The following is a 19,636-nucleotide window of genomic DNA, read 5'->3' on the forward strand; positions in this document are numbered from 1 at the left end:
TTCCATGCAGAACAACCACATTACTACCAATTGTCATGTAAGACTTACCACACAGTGAAATAATGCTACCACTGTCTTCATGTACAAACTTCCGAGTAACTGCTTCTTCCATAATTTTTTTAACCTGTAAATGGTAAACATTACAAATTGTTATTCACTGGGCTAGTTACAGTAGAACTATTTTACCATATTTTGCTGCTGATTAGTTTGAAGGGTACTCCAGGAAAATGTTTTTTTTTGGGAAATATTAATTTAAATCACGAGTCATGTTTGTTTAAGTTATCACAAACAAATACATTTTTTATTAACAAGTTAACTAAATGTGGAGTAGGTATTGTACTGTACGTTTTACTGGAAAAAAAAGGGGGTAACCCAAAACAAATTTACAATATAAAAACTGAAACGTAATTTGGTATGGAATTACAGGCATTTAAATATAAACACTCAAAAAATATCCCAGGGAGAAACCAGTCTGCTCCACCTACTGTACTTTATAATTGACATAATATTGACAGTTTAGTGGGCTCTATGTTTTTAAGTAATATTGAAAACAAAGGGCTCCAAATAAAACACACTATTGAGAATTTTTAGTAGGAGACTCTGTTTTCATAATTTCACAGAAATAGAAAACACCACCCTCTTGAACATAATATTGAACTTTTGTGGGGAGGGGTCTCTATTTCCAAAAACCCGAAAACAGAGACCCAGTGTATAGAATACAATATTGAGAAGATTTTTTAGTAGAGATCTCTGATTTTGAGTTTTCTTGCAAAGAGAGACCACAGTAAAACTTTTCAATATTGTGTTAGTTGGTCCCCATTTTCAAGGTCTCTCAAAACCCCTACTGTGTTTTACGACAAAACAAAAAAAATCTTAAACATAATATTGAAAACTTTTAGTGGCAGTTTCTGTTTTCGAAAACAGAAAAACAGGGACCCAGTATGAATACAATATTGAATAATAACAATATTTTGAGTGGAGATCTTCGTTTTCAAGGAGTCCAGACAATAGCGACCGCCCTATTAAGCTCTGTCTACACTATAAAACTTTATGTGACAAAAAAATGTGATGTGCCAAAATATGGACATGATTATGTCTTAATACCAGTACCGTATTTAAGCATATCACTACCAAAATTTGGGCACATTACATTTTTTTGTCACATAAATAGTTTGATAGTGTAGACAGAGGGCGCTACACTGAGGGCGACCACCAAGGTTCGGAAATTGTCTTGTTATATCGTCTTAAATTTGTTGTTTCTGTGATATTTTTGTATCCAGTTGCCTTATTTATACTTTCATTATGTATCTAAGTATAGTTATATCGTGTTTCGAGCTCTGGTTTTTGTTGGTTTTCGATGGAATTGGTAGTTGTTTGTCGACGGTACCACCTAGGCCGAGTTACCCACCCCGCTACATCACGTATAGCCGCGAGGAGCTCATTCAACTCCGACCTGCGTTACCCGGCGTGCAACGTAAATCTAGGCCTAGTGCCACCGACACTGACACGTTAGGAGCGCAGATCAAAAACAGGAAACGAGGGAGAAGAGGTGGCCTTAAAGCTAGACTTAAACGCCGTAAGTTTTCTGCTCCTCTACCCTCTATACTAACAGGAAATGCTCAGTCACTCCGCAATAAACTGGATGAGTTGAAAGCATGCACCCTTTATCTCAAGGATTATCGTGATGCAAATTTGATATGTATGTCTGAGACATGGTTTACAGATACTGATTCTGAGTTGGATACAAACATCGACGGATTCTCATGTGAAAGGTCTGACCGAACACTAGACTCTGGAAAATCCATTGGAGGCGGTGTTTGCGTTTTTGTCAACAGTCTATGGTGCAACAGTGTTACGGTGAAATATCGACGGTGTACTACTAACTATGAACTCATTACTGCTTCGTCCATTTTATCTTCCTCGCGAGTTCAATAAAATTTTTGTCACAGTAGTCTACATCCACCCAAGAGCTGATATGAAAGTAGCTGCATCTGACATTCAAACCATATTAAGTGAGCTGGACACAGAATCCCCTGATGCTGTTAAGTTAGTCACTGGTGACTTTAACTCGTGCGACCTCAAGAAGGTTTCGAATTATTATCAGTACATAGACTTTCCCACACGCGGTGACAAAATACTTGATTGTTGTTACGGCAACATTAAGAACGCGTACAAGTCGTCGCCTAAGGCAGGTCTTGGTAAATCAGATCACAAGATGATTCATTTAATACCAGCTTATAAACAAAAGTTAAAACAAAGTAAACCAATGGTCAAGGAAATCAAAGTGTGGACAAATGATAGTATGGAGGAATTTAAAGGATGTCTTGAAGCTACGAATTGGGATGTGTTTATGAATACAGATTCTATTGACGCCACTATGGAAACAATTGTTGAATACATTAATTTTTGTGAGTCTAGCATCATTAAAAAGAAGGAAATCAAAATTTATCCAAATAGTAAACCATGGGTCACTAAGGATCTCCGAGAACTTTTACAGCAAAAACAACAAGCTGTTCGCAATAATGATGTTATGGAAAAGAAGCGTATTCAGAAGTTAATGAAAAAGCGAATTAATGATGCCAAACGCAAATTTGGAGAGAAAATAAAGAATGATTTTGATAGCGGTAACCCCAAGCAAGCATGGAATGGATTAAAGAAAGTTATTGAAAACGCGAAAAGGCAGAACCCAACAATAGTTCCATCCGGATACCGACCATTGGACTTTGCAAATAAACTAAATATATTTTTTAACAGATTTGATAATGATGACCAAATTAATATTTTGTATATTTTTAATATAATAGCCCCAATAAATAAAGTACCTAAGCCGAAAATATTAAATGATTATCGTCCTGTTGCTCTAACCCAAATTATTACAAAGTGCTTTGAGAGGCTATTTAAAGAGTATTGATTAAAGAAACGTTGCCTTTTGTTGATAATAATCAGTTTGCATACTGTAGTAATAGAGGTGTCGACGATGCAATAACTACCCTCTTGCATCCAATCTATGAAACTTTGGATAAACCTAGGCAATATGTAAGGACGTTATTTTTAGATTTTTCTTCGGCTTTCAATTCAATGAAACCAAACATACTTCTTGATAAATTAGTTAGTATGAATGTTAATCCTTTTGTTTGTCTGGATCAGAGATTTCTTGAAAAACAGAACCCAGCGTGTTAGAATTGATAATGTTTTGTCTGATATCATTGTTTCAAACACCGGTGCCCCACAGGGATGCGTGTTAGTTATCTCCGTTGTTGTTCACATTATATACAAGCGACCTTAGAAGTGAATCATGTCAAATAGTTAAATTTGCTGATGACACCTGTATCACAGGCTTAAATGTAAACAATGATGAGAGCACGTATAGAACTGAAGTTAATAATATAATTAACTGGTGTGATATGAACTGTCTAAGTATTAATGTAAATAAAACAAAGGAAATTGTGTTTGACTTTCGTAAAATTAAGAGGCAACTTATACCTTTAAATATCAAAGATAATGATGTCCGCACAACTAGTGAACATAAATATTTAGGAGTATGGATAGATGAAAAACTGTCATGGAACGCCAACACTGCCAAAGTCTATGCGAAGGCAAACCAAAGATTGTACTTCTTAAGGAAATTAAGAAACTTTAAGATTGGCAGAGATGCGCTGTCTCTATTCCATCAGGCTATGATACAGTCCATATTAACATTTTGCTGTATTGTATGGCTAAATAGTTTATCTAAGTACTGTATAACTCAAATAAATTACAGAGAATAAGAAAAATGGCTAAGAAGGTAATAGGTGCAAACGTCCCATCTATCCATGATATATGCGATAAGGTTATGGAGAAAAAACTAAAATGTATAATTAACGACCAGCCTCATCCTCTTTTTAACTTTATAAATTTCAGTAGATCCGGAAGGATGATTCATTCAATTAAGAAGACTGAGCGTCATAATAAATCATTTCTTCCATGTGCAATCAGGCAATACAACAAGCAATTTAAAAGATAACTTGAGACGTTTTATATTTTATTCTTTATATAGTATTTTAATATTTATACTGTTCATAATGTTTTATACATAGCATATTTTCTTATATATTATCTTATCCATTGTATAGTATTGTATGTTTTTAAAGCCCCATTCCCTACGTTTTTTAGATCTAATTTAAGATCACAAACTATATTTAATGTAAAAATAATACTATATGGTCCTATTGCGATAACTTTTTTCGTCTTTAAACGGTTAAAAATGTGAAAAATAAATCGATTTTAATAATTATAGCGGCCCGCTATAAATCCCAAAATGCATTGCGCGCGGATTGATATTGTTGTTTTTCACCTGTAATTCGCCCACTTTTCGATCGATCGTGAAGCCAAAACAAATGGAAGACTCCTAACTTTTCAGCGAAAATACCGGGTTTTCCCCAATTTGTATCAACGGAGTCTGGAAAAAATAGAAAGACAATTAATGCAGCAACTATACAACGTCAGGCTAGGTATATAGCTAGTGTACGATGTTCGTACGTTACCGATGTTTACCAGCAAGGCCTACAAAACTAAGCCTAGCTAGGCTAGGCCTGAGACCGTCCACGAGAGGTCGATCGCCGCGAGCTACTTAGGTAGTGCATTGTTTCTCACTTTTTATCATAATTTACCATAAAACGTACATTTAAGACAAGGAATGACATGGTTTAATGTTTTTAAAGTGATATATATGTATTATTTTCCAAAAAACGTCCAAAATTGCAGGGAAGGGGTCTTTAACTGTTGTTATTTTTATTGTAATTTGAACCTTGGAAGGCAAATTTCATTTACTGTGTATTTGACAATAAATTTTAACTTGAACTTGAACTTGAACAGAGCTTAACACAATATTGAAAATTTCTAGTCGGCCTCTGTATTTTTAAAGATTTCTTGAAAATAGAGACCACAATATTGAGAAGTTTTAATGGGGGATCTGTGTTTTCGAGATTTCTTGAAAACACCACCTTACTATATCCAGAACCTTTCAAAAGGTGGTCTCAGTTTTAAAATTTCTTAAAATCAGAAACCTTTGGTAAAGAACACAATATCGAAATGTTTATTGGTGATTTGTTATTTTACAAAAATCTCTGGGACGGACCCTAGAACATAAGATTGAGATTTCTTAGTGCGGTCTCAGTTTTCATGAAATCTAAAAAACAGAGACCGCCCTATAGAACACTATTGAGAAGTTTTAGTGGGGGTCTGTGTTTTGAGATATCTTATGGTCTCTGTTTTTTTAATTTATTTTTATAAAACAGAGATCTCCCTAAAGAACACAATATTGAAAAGTTTAGTGGCAATCTCAATTTTCGAGAAATATCGATAATCACACACAAAAATATTGGGACATTTGAAAAGATTCTCTGTTTTCAAGATTTCTAAAAAAAAACACAGACCTTTTTCGGTTGACGACGACGACCTAGAATTGGACGACCCATAAAACGAAACAGACGACCCCTATAGCCTAGCCTAGGCCTAACAGTGTGGTATAACATCCCGAAGCCGAACATAGCCAAAGAACTTTAAACCATACATTATAATATAATACTCGCAAGCAAGCAATTGATTGAAAAAATACAGAAATATCGCCATTTGATACTGAATGTGTCGACACAAACAAACAAACAGATATGGAACGCCAAGAGTGCATCATTAAAACTGTATTCGACATATTAAAAATAAATTTAAAAGAAATAAATATTATACATTACATGGTTAAACCATGGACGTATAATGCATGCATGGGGAGGGCCATAAGAAAGCTTTAAATTTCACACATGCATTGTATACGGTCAAACCTACCCGCCGCTGAAAAGGGGCCGTTTTGACCTGGTTTGTTGCCATGTTTATGATATTTCGTGTGCCAATCGAGTCTCATGCATATGCAAAAGGAATGTTTTGTCTCTGTTTGCGTGCTCATGATTTTACAAAATATTTTCAGAGTGATAATGATGGTGCGATCCGTGGTACAGAAAATAAAATAATTCCGATATTGTTCCTGATAACAAAGAAGCAGATTAAATATAATTGTTTATTTGACCCATTTGGCTAGATGCCTAGAAAGACTTTCTATGATACTACCTACTCACTAGCGGCCTAATTAAAGTAAAAAACAGTATACTACTACTACTAGAGTAGTAGTTTAGTACACTACCCACTATCAGGCCATTCATATCCTCCTTCATCGTTACCGCGTGGCATCGTGCAGATGTACTAGCTAACTACACTTCCCACCCTAGCTCTAGCTAGACCTACGCTGCCACTAGGACTAGCCTATTTCGGGTCTCATGTCTTGCAACATTTGGAAATACATACTATAATACCGTAACATTATTATTATTTTTTATTCGCACTGGAAGTATCTAGGCTTTCCGGTTTGTTAAAATTGAATATATTATTTATTATCCTCAGCAGTGAAAACAATTATATTTTGTTGTATATGCCGTGATTTTAATTTTCAAAAACATGATCGTCAGTTCAGGGAGTTGTTATTAGATGGAGTAACAGCATAGTATGTTCTTTTGATCAGTCTACTTTTCCGACAGGAAGTAAAATAGATAAGATTTAATCCCCGATAAACAGTTCCTCATCAAATAAACAATTTTCCCTGACGTAATCAATGACACGCGCATGCGCAGAAAAGTCAAAGTTGCTTCGCTTCGCTTGAATAACTCTGGCCTACGTCAGACATCGTCATGGTGTTTCAGGAAGCCAGATGATACAATCGCGACACAATGACAACTAACGACTTCTATACCGATGTAGACTTTTCCGATTTAGATTTCGATGATAGCGATTTAGAAGATGTTGATCTAAATGAAAATGTGCCAATGTATTGCCCATGTGGGGAAAGTTGTGACGATCAAATGATCGCTTGTGAAGGAAAAGCATGTCCTATGAATGGTTCCATTTTGAATGTGTGAAGCTCAAATCTTCTGAAGTTCCAGCTGGCAATGGGTTTGTGAGCAATGCTGTCAACAACACGACGTTAATAATATTGGGCATAGACCTGGCTCAAGTAGGCCTAGTGTTAAGCGACATAGGCCTCCTAGTAGTAGTAGGCCTCCTAGTAGTAGTAGTACTACTACTCAAGAAACAGGTTAGTAACTGGTGTAGCCTATTCAATATTTGATATTACTGCAGCCTACCGTTCCTAGCTAGAATCTCTAGGAAAGAAAGGAGGCCTTTTACGTTTTTTTACAGGTATTTATTCATTGAACTTTAATATTTCATCAGGAAGGAAGGGAGGGACGGACTGTCAACTAGGGGCTAGGCCTACCCCAATTATATTTCGGTATCTTTTATTCATCAAGTATATACATAAAACAATTCATGGCAGTATAAACTGAATTGCGAACTGAGTAGTTAAAAAACATTATACAAAATATACAGAATTAAACAAAATGAGCAAAATGAAGATTAATACAATAGTTAAGTTACGGTGCAAAGTCAATTAATTAGTAGAAAAATATCTTTAAAAATATATACAATGTTTAAATATATAAAAATAAATAAATATAGAAATATAAATATATAAATATATAGTTTTCATTTTCATTCTATTTCGTTCGTTCGTTTAGTAATTTAACCATTGATGGTATAGGGGAGCATTGGAATCGTTTAGTTCTACATTTATATTCTTTGTATTTAAGTGAGTTTCGCATATTCATGTTATGTGTTTTATTGTTTAGTGAGAACAATAAAAACAACTTTCTGATAATGCAGTATTATTTCCATTTATTAATTATGACCTGGGCTGTCACTACTGACAAGTGGGAAGATTTATGTATTTTTCATTTGTTAACAAATGCCGGGAGTTGTAATAATTGACAACGCCCGATTAAATGTATGACCAGGGAGTTATGTTAATTGTTTTTTTTCAATTCTAGACAAAGATGTTCCTGCACAGACCAGGGAACTCCCTGCACAGACAAAGAAGAAAGGGGCTACAGTGCAGAAGAAAAAATCAGGTACTGTACAGTACTGTATATCTAAATGTAACCAAGGCTTTTAATGAATGATATACTGTACTGTAAATAAAAATAACCGATATACTGAGTCATTTTTTAATTCTTTTTATTAAATACATATTTAAAAATAAATACATGTATGCACAACAGATTGTCTTTTTAATAGAGTGGTTCTGACTATTTACTTATCAATCATGTACAAATAACAATGTTTAATGTTTAAGCTGTATGCATGACATCATCATTTTTCACTGCTTTATTAATTTTAGAAAATTGCAAAAGACCAGCACCAAAATATTCAATAGAAGATGCCAAGCATTCAATTCGAGGAATATTCATCACATCACTAAAATCTCTGCAAGTTCACCCTGTGTATAGCGGACCATTTAAACAAGCAAAATGCATGCAAGAGCTTATCACATACCTATATAATAATGTTGATGAAGACAGAGTGAAAGAATTCCTAAGTATACTTTGCGATGCTCTGTGGCCTGCTCTGTGTTCAGCCGACAACAAGTACCTAGGATCTGAAGCGTATGAATTCATAAATTCTAACATTCATAAAGTGCTGTTGATGCCACATGTGGGAAAATCTTGATTTGCTCTCATTGGGTCAGTTGATGGTGAAAATAAAACGTATGGTATCACCTTAATGTATTTAGTTTTAGATATAGGGAAAAAGCTAATGAAAATAAGAAATGATGTAGATAAACCAAAGGTCATCCACAAAACAGTAACGGATGCTATGACTACTGAAGAGGAACAGGTACTCCGTTACGTAGCGGGATATATCCCTTACGCATTACACAAACGACTTCAGAACACACGCTCAGATGAGCTGTGTAAAATAATTAAAACTTGGATAGTGCGAAGTGAATCCAGCGATTCGGATGATTTTCTATCATATACTCAACAATGGATTAGTAAACAAAACAGAGGTGGCTTGTTCACTGTTAATGATGACACATACAGATTTTTCTGATCATTAGAATTTGTATTTAGGGAACATTTGAATGAGAACCTTATAACATACAAAGAAGAAAATCTAAAAGCTATTGTATTACAACAGATAATGGAATCAGAAAATGTAAATAACTTGTGGGACAAATTGTAGCTTATCTGTAAAAGCATCCACAAAATTGTTAACAACAGTTGTTTGTTATTACATTAAGATTCGTTGCAAAGCATTTATTAATGTGCATCTTCAAATCAAGAAAAAAAATGATAGAAACATCTCACGGAAAAAAGAGAAAAGTCTTCGTAAGGAACTTGCGAATTAGAACACTTGGACCATTACATGTTACTGTATATACATAGTGAAAGAATAAAGTTCATGATATTACATGGATATCATGTGTTCATATTACTTGTAGTTACTAGTTGTGGTTCTGTTTTGCTTTGGTAACGGTGCATCATCCAGTTTTGCTTCCACAGTCCTATTTACGTTATTGCAGTTTCCCTTGTTGGTCTTTTGGGCATACAAAAATGATGTACCGGTTGCGTGAAGTGCTAGGTAACTGTTACGAAATTGTTCTAGTGTTGGGTTTGTGTTGCTGCCTCCTGCTCCTCTTTGTTTTGAAAAGTACTCTTCAAGGGGATCCTGACAAAACTTTTCACTCGGGATATATTCCACATCTGGTTCTTTAAGTAACGTTTTGGCAAGCTCAGTGAATGATAACACTGAAATGAAAAATTTAATTACATTAATTATAAATATTATTTGTTCGATGATACATATTTGGTAATGGTTGAGGACAGGCTGGTTGAGGACTATAGTTATTAGACCATCTCCCTGGCTAGGCCTAGTAGGCCTAGGCCCTGGTGGTGTACCTGGTGCATCACCAGAATCGGCGATTCCAGCCGCCAACAAACATACGATCGGAGGGTGTTAATTACCCAGATTACACGCTGGCGTTTATCACTATTGACAACATGCCCACACCTATAAAAACATGTTGTATTTTAACCAAAATTACGATTATGTAAGAAACTGTAAGAAAATAAGATATCAAGAGAATGATAGAAGACATACTCTTTTAAATATTAGCGCTGGTGTTAAAATGGAGAAACGTGCGGAAAATGTCAAATATTAACTTTAAAACTTACCAAAAGTCTCTGAAAATCACGAAAGAAGGTCTACAAACAAACAGATGAACGTACACTTTGAATTATCGTAACTTTTTAACGAAAGGTCGGAATTTAAAGCGGTTTTTTGTAAAATATGTATTGCAGAATTCTCAAATGACGTAAACAAATTGTAAAGCTATAGACGAAGAAGGAATTATCTGCGCATGCCTACAATGTTTGTTTGTCAGGAATGCATCGAAAGTCTTTACTCAAAATGGACGAATCCCGGCGATAGAGGGCCTGGCATCGTCGGCAAAGTAGACTCCAAACAACAGGCAGGAAATTAGTGCCAGTTGACTGCATAATCCTTTGAGGTTCCTGTATACCGCTCGTCGCTTATTGGCTGTAGATCAGTTGATAAATTTGTTGTTACTCCATCTAATAACAACTCCCTGGTCAGTCGATGGCTCAAGAGTTTCAATAAATCTCGCGGTGCGTGTGTGGTGGTGGAAAACACTCACAGCAAGTTTGCTTCATTAATATGCATGAGACTCTGTGACGAACCACTTTAACGTGACGTCATTTTACTTAGCTGCATGCGAAGAAGTAGTCTCACGCTCAACAGACTTTGATATCGGACACACTGTATATTCGATCGATTTAAACATATAGATAGATATAGATAGTCAATAGAAGTAAAATGACCAAAAAATCTGCTATAATTGATAATTAATTGCACGAATTTGGAAGTGGGGCCTTTGTTTTTCAAGAGGGTTCGCTGGTATACCAGTCTTATACACCTAATATTAATGTCGATTGGTAAACTCACTGGAATGGTGATTTTAGTTGTACAAAAGGCTTTTGATTCTGTGAATTATTATATTCTATGCGATAAACTATCATAGTTTAAGTGCATCAATTGGTTTAGGAATTATTTATCCACTCGTCAACAATTAGTATAGATATAAATAGTGTAAAGTTGGAGTATAAAGAAATAGAATGTGGAGTCCCACAGGGTAGCCTTCTCGGACCCTTGATATTTTTACCATCTATACCAACGATGTCGATGATGATTGTAAGATGCTTCTCTATGCCGATGAAGTGCAATGAATGGTTTACTGATAATAAGCTATCCCTTCATCCTAAAAAAAACCGAGTGTATTTTATACAGTAAAATGGTTGACGATTTGATTCAGATCGAACACCTCGGCCAGATTATCAAAGGAAGTAAATCTGTATCGATATAGACTAAAATGTTAACGGTGACAATGTAGCTAGTTCAGTCGTTAATAAAGCGAATTCACGTTTCCTATTTCAACAATCACCCTATCTTAACCAACATTGTCGAAGAATTTTTGCTTTTTCGTTGATTCAACCATTATTTGACTATTCGAGCTCATCATGGATCTTTATACAAGACTTTGATTCACGAACTCATATTGGTGCATCTCTTGGATGTTGGGATGTTAACGTATCGGATATTAGAGTTGAATTCTTACGTTTATACCATTCCTACAAGATTTTAAATAATTATTGTCCACCTTATCTTACCTCAGATTTTCACCGTATTAACGAATGTCACAGATATAATACAAGAGGTAGCAGTCTTAATTTTCGAGTACCTACTTTATAGTTGCTCATAATATGTTTCTACATATTCAGCAATTCAGACTTGGAATGCCCTGTACTGGTGTAGGCTGGTATGTCGTTTAAATGAATGTCGTGTATATTTTTTGTTAAAAGCAAACTTTGACTTTATTTCATATCTTGATAATATAAGGAATGTCAAAAAATATGTTGCCATTTTTTCTAAAGAAAGTTAAAGGACCAAATTCAAGATGGCCGCCAACATTCAAATAACCCTATTTAAAACCAGAATATCACCAATAACACAAATTATGAATGTGGAACAAGTCCGTTTTGATGGTATTACACATTATACAATCTTAACTAGCTCGTCGTTCTATGTTCGATCTTCAGTTTTTGTATAAATGTATGAATTCCCGTTTCAATTGTAATTTTATCTCCTTGTTTTCCTTTCATGTTAAAGCTGTTGGTTGTCGTACTCGTAATTCCAAATGTAATCTTCTTTATGTGCCGTATTGTCGTGTTAATGTTACCAAGAATGGATTTATTTCACGTATTTGTCTTCTTTTTAATAATTGTGTTGTTAAAGATAATTCTATTGATCTCTTTTTTGACCGTTATAATTGTTTTTCTAATAAAATTAGTAAAATTGTATAATTTTGTATTGTTAGATTTTAAGATTTATATATATTTTTATATGGTATAGTTTATTCCATTCTGTAAGGGGCGGGTTTCCCGCTGTTGAATGAGTTTGAATAAAATAAAATAAATAAAATAATAGCGATAATCTGTCGGCCATCTTGGATTTCTAAATGGCCGCCACTAAAAATTAAATTCTTTAAATAATTTTTGTTGTTTGTACACAATGTTCTAAAATAGTCACTTCTCATAGGATTGTCTATGATCCTATGAGATGAACATTCCCAGTACAGTTTCGGTCATGGTGACAGGTCTACATCCCCACCCCTTCCCAGGGCTAATTAAAATACGTTATAACAATTTCCTACCACACAGTTCTGGTCAATTTGATAGCCTACTACCCCTAGCCTAAGCAAAATTAAATTCCCGGTACAATTGCTGTCATTTTGATATCCCATATGTATGGTTATGTGCTGAAACAGAACAAACATCGAAAGTGAGGAAAAGTGGGCCATTCTGACCACATTTTGGCCCCTTAAGCTACTTTCACATCAAGCCCGGATCCGGGCCGGTGAAAAATTCGGTCCGCGTTACGTTTTTAAATCAGTGCGTTCACATCGCTGCACGAATTCGTCTTTCGGTTCCCGCGCTATTCTAATTATAAATCATTGAAGTTGAACGATGTAAACATTGACAATGGCAGATTACAGCTGCGACGACGAAGATGTTTTTCTGTTCTATTATTTGTCAACCGTTAACAGAAACAGAAAAAGACCGGAATAGGTAAACATAATCAACAAAAAGAAAGAACCATGGTCAATTCCAGACATTAATCCGTGACAACTTTTTCTCAGAACCAGAACAATTTTACCATACTTTAGGTAGCCTATTATGTATAGGGCCTAAAGGCTATGGCCTATTATAGTATAAATAGATAGGCCTATAGTCTATACTAATTCTTCAGCGTTAGTCACTATAGGCCTATGCTTTCACCTTTTTATAATACTAGGCCTAGTATTATTAAAAACAAATTATTTAAAATATTTTTGAACCGAGGCCTATAATAATCATCATATCATGGCAGTTACTATTATTTTTAAAAATCCTACATATGATATACAGTAATAGGCTTTTTATTAGGCTAGATCTACCTAAGTAAACTAGGCCTAGGCAAAGCCAGTATTTTTTTTTTTTCATAATGACTTCAGATCAGTTTGAAGTTATTTTCTGTCTCGTTAAAGATAACATCACAAAACACACACAAATGAAAGAATTTACAACTATCGACACAGCAGAGCAAGACGTGTGTCCAAATTTCAGATAATTAATCTTGAACATACTAGACACCATAAAGTAGAGAGGCCATTGATGTTCGAAACAAACTATCCACATGGTTTAATTCAGAAGCTGGAAGAGTTGCATGGCAATACCTTGTTTGTTTGTTTTGGCTATGCAAATTAAACTGACAAAATGAACATTTCATATAATACTAATTATTTTCACTTTCTGAAATAATTTATTCTAAATAACATATTGATCATCTCAAATCTCAGTTCTTTATTGAACTTATACTTGATGTTATCGCAAGCATGAATTTACATCTAATTTTCGTTTTGTGGTTGTCTGGTTGCTGCTACTACTACTAGTTGCCTCATCTACCAACTCTTCATCCACTGCATGAAAACAACATTGTTGAGGGTGAAGATAATCACCAAGAACAGGTTCTTGGTGATTATCTTCACCCTCAACAATGTTGTTGAGTAACTCTATGCATGTTGCATCACTATGTAGCCAATTTCCTGTGCTTCTGTAAAAAAAGCAAAGCAAACAAAAAGTATTAATATGATATTAATATAGTCACCACTTATTAAACTATGGGGGTCAGCATTGCAAACTATTTTTTGCCTGTATTATAAATTGGGCAATTACTCATAATGGTATGTAAATAATTTCTTTTCACAGTAATGTATATATAAAAGCAAAATGCAAAAAAAAAAAAGCTAATATATTATATTTTAGAACAAAACACTGAATTGATTTACATTTACATTAAAAAATTTACTTGTACAGTAGAAGGAGAATTTTAAAATAATTGACTAATTAAATACTGTATTCCAAGTCTATAAATTATAGATTTGGAATAATATTACTGTAATTTTATTTTATGTTGTGGGTTTTGTATATTGGTATAATATGAGTTTTTAAATGTGTTTACTGATGGCTAAGTTGTGCTTTGGTGAAGCTTCATAACAAAAAAATACAAATAATTAAAATAATATTTAAAATGTATTTAAAAATGCATTAAAAAAAAATACATGTCATTAATATAAACCAATTTAGTGTACAGTACCTCCTAGTGGTCATGAATGCATTCAAGAACTGCAGTTGATCCGCATTTGTACTTCCTGAATTTTCCAATCAGGCCCTGTCGGCGCTTCTGCTTTCTCTCATCTTTCGTAGGCCACATACGCATCCTTAAAATTTGTAAAAATTTTTTGGAAGCAATTTCCCCTAAACATTTTAAATAATTTATATTCTATTCAAGAATCTGTAGTACCAGGGCCACAAGAGTGACTTGTCGTTAGTTTTTACTGATTTAGCCATCTAGTTAAATACTCTGAATATTAAAATAATTTAAATAAAATGAATCATATTCACTGCTAAATATAACAATAAAGGTAAGACAAATTAAACAATATATGGATCAAATACAGAAAGTTTCTCTTTGTCTTAATTATATACTGTATTTTATATCACTTACCAGATTCCATTCCAACTATCCATTTTTTGTCTACTGTTTTGTATGATTTATATTTCCTAAATTGTACAAGATCAAATTAATTTGGACTTCCATAATTAGTTGTTCCATCAATCAATTCATAAAATCATCCATTTATTCTAAAATAAACAAAATAAACCTTATTAAAACTACTTTAGCCTTACTACTAATTAATAATAGGGTCTAGCTAGTAGTGAGTAGTTTTATAGAATGGACCTTCAAAATACCAACAACTGCAACTGGGTTGCTGGCATCATTCATGAAGCAACAGTGCCTTGTGCCAGGACAGGTAGGCCCTCCCCTACCTAGTTAGGGCCTAATAAATATAATAATATGAATAATAGGCCCTAATTAATAATAATAACTAATAGGGGCCTACCCTAGGTAGCCCTTTTTAGGATATTTAATATTATTAAGGCTAGGCCTATTATAAATAATATTAATAAGCTAGCCTAACTTCATGCCTACCTCTGGATAACGACACAATAATATGCTAGTTAGAAACTAATTTAACCGATTATAGCTAGGCATAGGTCTAGTGCTGGTGTACGAATATACTCCTCCTAGGCTAGGCTAGTTGGGCCGCGTTTAGGCGCAAAAAAGGCAAAAAGAGTGCCTCTCGTCTGACGCTGAAGGAACCTGCTGAAAGGGGTGCACAGAAGTAGGGGCATAACAACCAAACTTGGTTCTAAATATAATTATTATATTGGCCTAGTTTAGCCTAAAATAACAAACAGAACTAGAATTTAATTTGTCACTTTGACGAATTATAGGTGATCATTTTTATCATTTTACTGAAATTAATTTTTGTTAAACATGCACGTACGTTAACATACGATCGGAAAATGTTGATGTATACCATCCTATTATACGCTTATAGTGCCTATATGCCATATACAATATGTACAGTATATATATACTGTATATCTATATACAGTGTAGCATAGGTGAAATTACGGGACACACATCATGTTCTAATTTTTTGGCATGATGACGTTATCAAACTAAACTTCGAAATTTCGAAAGATAATTAATTGAGCAAAAAAATATAAGATTTGGCACGCTCTTTGAAATGTGTATAACTTTGACGAAAAATATGAAAAAACTACTTTTGAACTTCAACTGGCCACATGTTAACGTCACAACATCCGATAGGCTACATTTCATCAGCTAATAAATTATAATCATCAAGGTAACCTTCAAATCTGAAGAGCTGTAAGATATTCAAATTTACTGCGAAGGTGAAATTACACGGCCTACGTTATTCAAGTTTTTACGCGTCATGATGTCAACAAAATAAAAAAAGTGTTAACTCACGATAAAGATAATTAATTAAGCAATCACATACTGCAATCACATACTGAAATTTGTGCGAAATTCGAGCACACATAACCAAGATGCGCTCTGTTGAATGTGATAATCTACACAAAAAGATAAAAAATCCTAATTTTTAAATTCAAGTGGCTATTTTTTGACGTCAAAACATTTTGTACGTAAAATGTGTACATGAATTCATATCTAAAACTCAATGGCTTCCAGAATAAGTTAAAAAAATTGGGGTAATATTGCATTCTGAAGAATTATTTTCATTTTGAAAATGCCTTATTTTTCACCCTTTTCAGCACTTTGATGCAATTAATTTGCGCATTTTGTTATTTTTAAAACCTGCTTGTATAGCGTTACTTTAAGTCGGAACTGACCCTAATTTGGTGAATGTACTAAGGATGGTGAGGAATGGGATTTCTCAAAAAATTAATTAGTATCGCGCGCACAAAATATTTTTTTTGCACAGTAATTTTTTGAAACACGCAAATGGCCTAATTCATGCTCTAAATTAATCAAAACTTAATTTTGAGCTTTTTAAATTTTTAATGCGCGATTTCACGCACATGACACTAAAATTACTAGAAAAGGGTGGAAAAACATAAATCACGCAAAAAAATAGTTTTCAACGCTACGTGTGCACCGTGCGCGTAAAAAAATGCGCACGCGTGGGAATTTTTTACATGCTCAAAATGAAATGAAACGCGTAGAAAGTTGATTAGAAAATTTATTTTTCGCACTATGAAAAACATGTAAAACATGCCATTTTTTTCCCAGTCATTTAGCGCAAGATATAAATTAAACTTTTGTTAAGTTTCAATTTAAATTGTTATATGGTTTTCGATCTATGTTAAATACGCGAAATTCGTAAAAACTCTGACGGCATTCACAATAGGAGGTGCACAATTTCACGTGAATGCCCACATGTTGACAAAGTTATAAAATGCTATGTTTACACGTTTTTGAGTTACGCGAGACACAAAATTGACAGAAAGAAAGAATAATACAGAAAAAAAAAAGATGATTTCATACAGTTACAAGGAGTTATCCGCTGAATGCGGATAACTAATAAAAAGATGATGATTTCGTACAATCACAAGAGGTTATCCTACAACTTCGTTGCCGATAACCAATAAAGATTTAACACAATAACAATAATTTATTCTAAATGATCACCTAAATATACTTATCTTAATACATTAACTTGCTACTATATCAATGTATAGTAATTAAAGAAAGCATAGTATTTTTTCAGGAGGATCTTTCGTCGCGCATGTTTTACAGCTGTGTTTTCCAATTCACGTACGAAATAAAAGGTCATAGTACTCAACGCTGATTGGTCAGAAGAAAAAATCTGTACGATTTTACAAATGAAATGGCTTCCAATTCCATTCCTCCGAATCCGTCCACCGGAGAAAATTTGTACGAAATCCGGACGGATTTGATGTGAACGCTTCTATTCTTTAACACTATACCCTTTTTCCACGATTTTTTCTCCGGCCACCGGACCGGATCCGGGCTTGGTGTGAACGTAGCTTAATGCTTGGTTCCCACTACAGACACAACACAACGATGTAACGCAACGTAAGGGATTTGACCAATCACAAGCGATGGATTTATTTGACGGTCGCTTGTCATTGGTCAACTGGTTTGCCTTGCGTCTACGTCCTTGCCAAGCTTAACTTGGATTCTAGATGGTTGATGATGTTCAAATGTAGTTTAGAACATTCGCAGTACAATTCTGGTCATTTTGATGCCCAATATATAAGGTTATGTGCAGTAACAAAAATTTGTATAACGAACAAACAAACAAACGTACAAACTCTCTCACCTAAAGACACTATATCTGCTGGAATTTTGCTTTTAACAAAAAAATGACACAAAATTACATATATACTGCCCATAATAGTAAAACAAAGCAATTCTATTTAAAATTTTAGAATTAGAGCCTGTGACAGTGAATCAATGGTAAAGTAATATTTTATATGTGCCAATATTAAGTATGTTTTTATGTATTGTAATTTATTTTTATTGTCTTTTCTAAATATGTTATTGAGGACCCCACCCATTGGAAATAAATCCCACATCGGGACTTTCATGGGCTATCCTGCATCTCTGTATCTGTCTTTGTAAATTTTTTGAATTGTTATATCTTTCTGTATCATAAACTGTGTAAGTATTTTTAATGAGATGCAAATAAATCAAATCCAATCAAAACTGTACAAGAAACTGAAATTATGAAAAGACAACATACCTCTTTTTTGACAACTCGTAGTAGCTCCACCCTTAGACTTTCATCTACAAAACAAAAGCATCAGAAGTGTTTAATAAGACTCCATGCCATTCAATTGGCAGTGCTGTGCTAAATTTTTTCTCATTTTAATGATTGAAAGGTACATTAGCCTGTAACATTGCATGATCAGCTTTCTCTCCTTAAAAATTGTTATTAGTAGGGCATGTCGGGAGTTGGGGCTGAATCCCTTTTCTGACCACTGGTCAAATCATTTTATTGTCGTTTTTCTATGTTTTTTTTAAGCAATTTCTTGGAAATTTTATTTTGAAAATTATAATTTTTTTAATTCATAGATTTCATAAATAAAAATAAATCATAAAAATATACATTAAAATACATCAGTTTACAAGAAATTTAATTAGGAATATTTGTTTTTTAGAAATAAATTTTCATACATTTATGATATAATGATGAAATTACTATTTGAATAATTCGTCACTCTGACGAATTATAGGTGATCATTTTTATCATTTTAAATAATGATGACTTATTATTAAAGATACAAAAATCCTAAATTTTATATTTTGAATGGTAATTAATGACCATGCTTCTATTCCCCTCACCTCAACCCAGAACACCCCCACCTCTCCCCTGGGTCCTCTCCTGTACTCCCATACGATTACGTCACAATGTCCGGTTAGCCATATTAATACCTGATCCGATATCTACAACTCATCTACTTCCAGAATATGCCATCCACAACAAGTTGACCGTCTAGTTTAGAAATTACGACTGTTTAAAAAAAGGCATATTTTAAACGAATTTTTTAACCTTTTCATAAAAAACGCGCGCAAATTGTCCAATTCGACGTGCTCGTATGACGTATCTTTAAGTCGAAATTGTTTAAAATTTGGTAAAATTACTAGAAAAGGCTGGAAAAACATAACTCACGCGAAAAAAAAATGTTTTCAATGCTACGTGCGGACCGCACACGTAAAAATGTGCGCACGCGTGGGAATT

General features: G+C 34.0%; 1 protein-coding gene and 1 pseudogene across 3 annotated transcripts in view; one reads left to right on the forward strand and one right to left on the reverse strand.

Moving 5' to 3' along the window:
- Nucleotides 1-19,636, reverse strand: part of LOC140044960 (small G protein signaling modulator 1-like) — a 173,467-nt gene that overhangs the window by 119,871 nt on the left and 33,960 nt on the right. For 2 of the 3 annotated variants that reach the window (XM_072089683.1, XM_072089681.1), the window contains exons 2-3: nt 18,638-18,681; nt 49-124 (exon numbers count right to left, since the gene is read on the reverse strand). In XM_072089683.1, the coding sequence (XP_071945784.1) occupies nt 49-124; nt 18,638-18,681 (120 nt within the window). Of the gene's footprint in view, nt 1-48; nt 125-575; nt 695-18,637; nt 18,682-19,636 lie in introns of those variants that run through there. The other variant, XM_072089684.1, reaches the window with a different exon arrangement.
- LOC140043275 (uncharacterized) lies at nt 6,757-9,282 on the forward strand (annotated as a pseudogene).

This window comes from Antedon mediterranea, chromosome 3 (genome assembly GCF_964355755.1).
Source record: "Antedon mediterranea chromosome 3, ecAntMedi1.1, whole genome shotgun sequence".
Lineage (NCBI taxonomy): Eukaryota > Metazoa > Echinodermata > Crinoidea > Comatulida > Antedonidae > Antedon > Antedon mediterranea.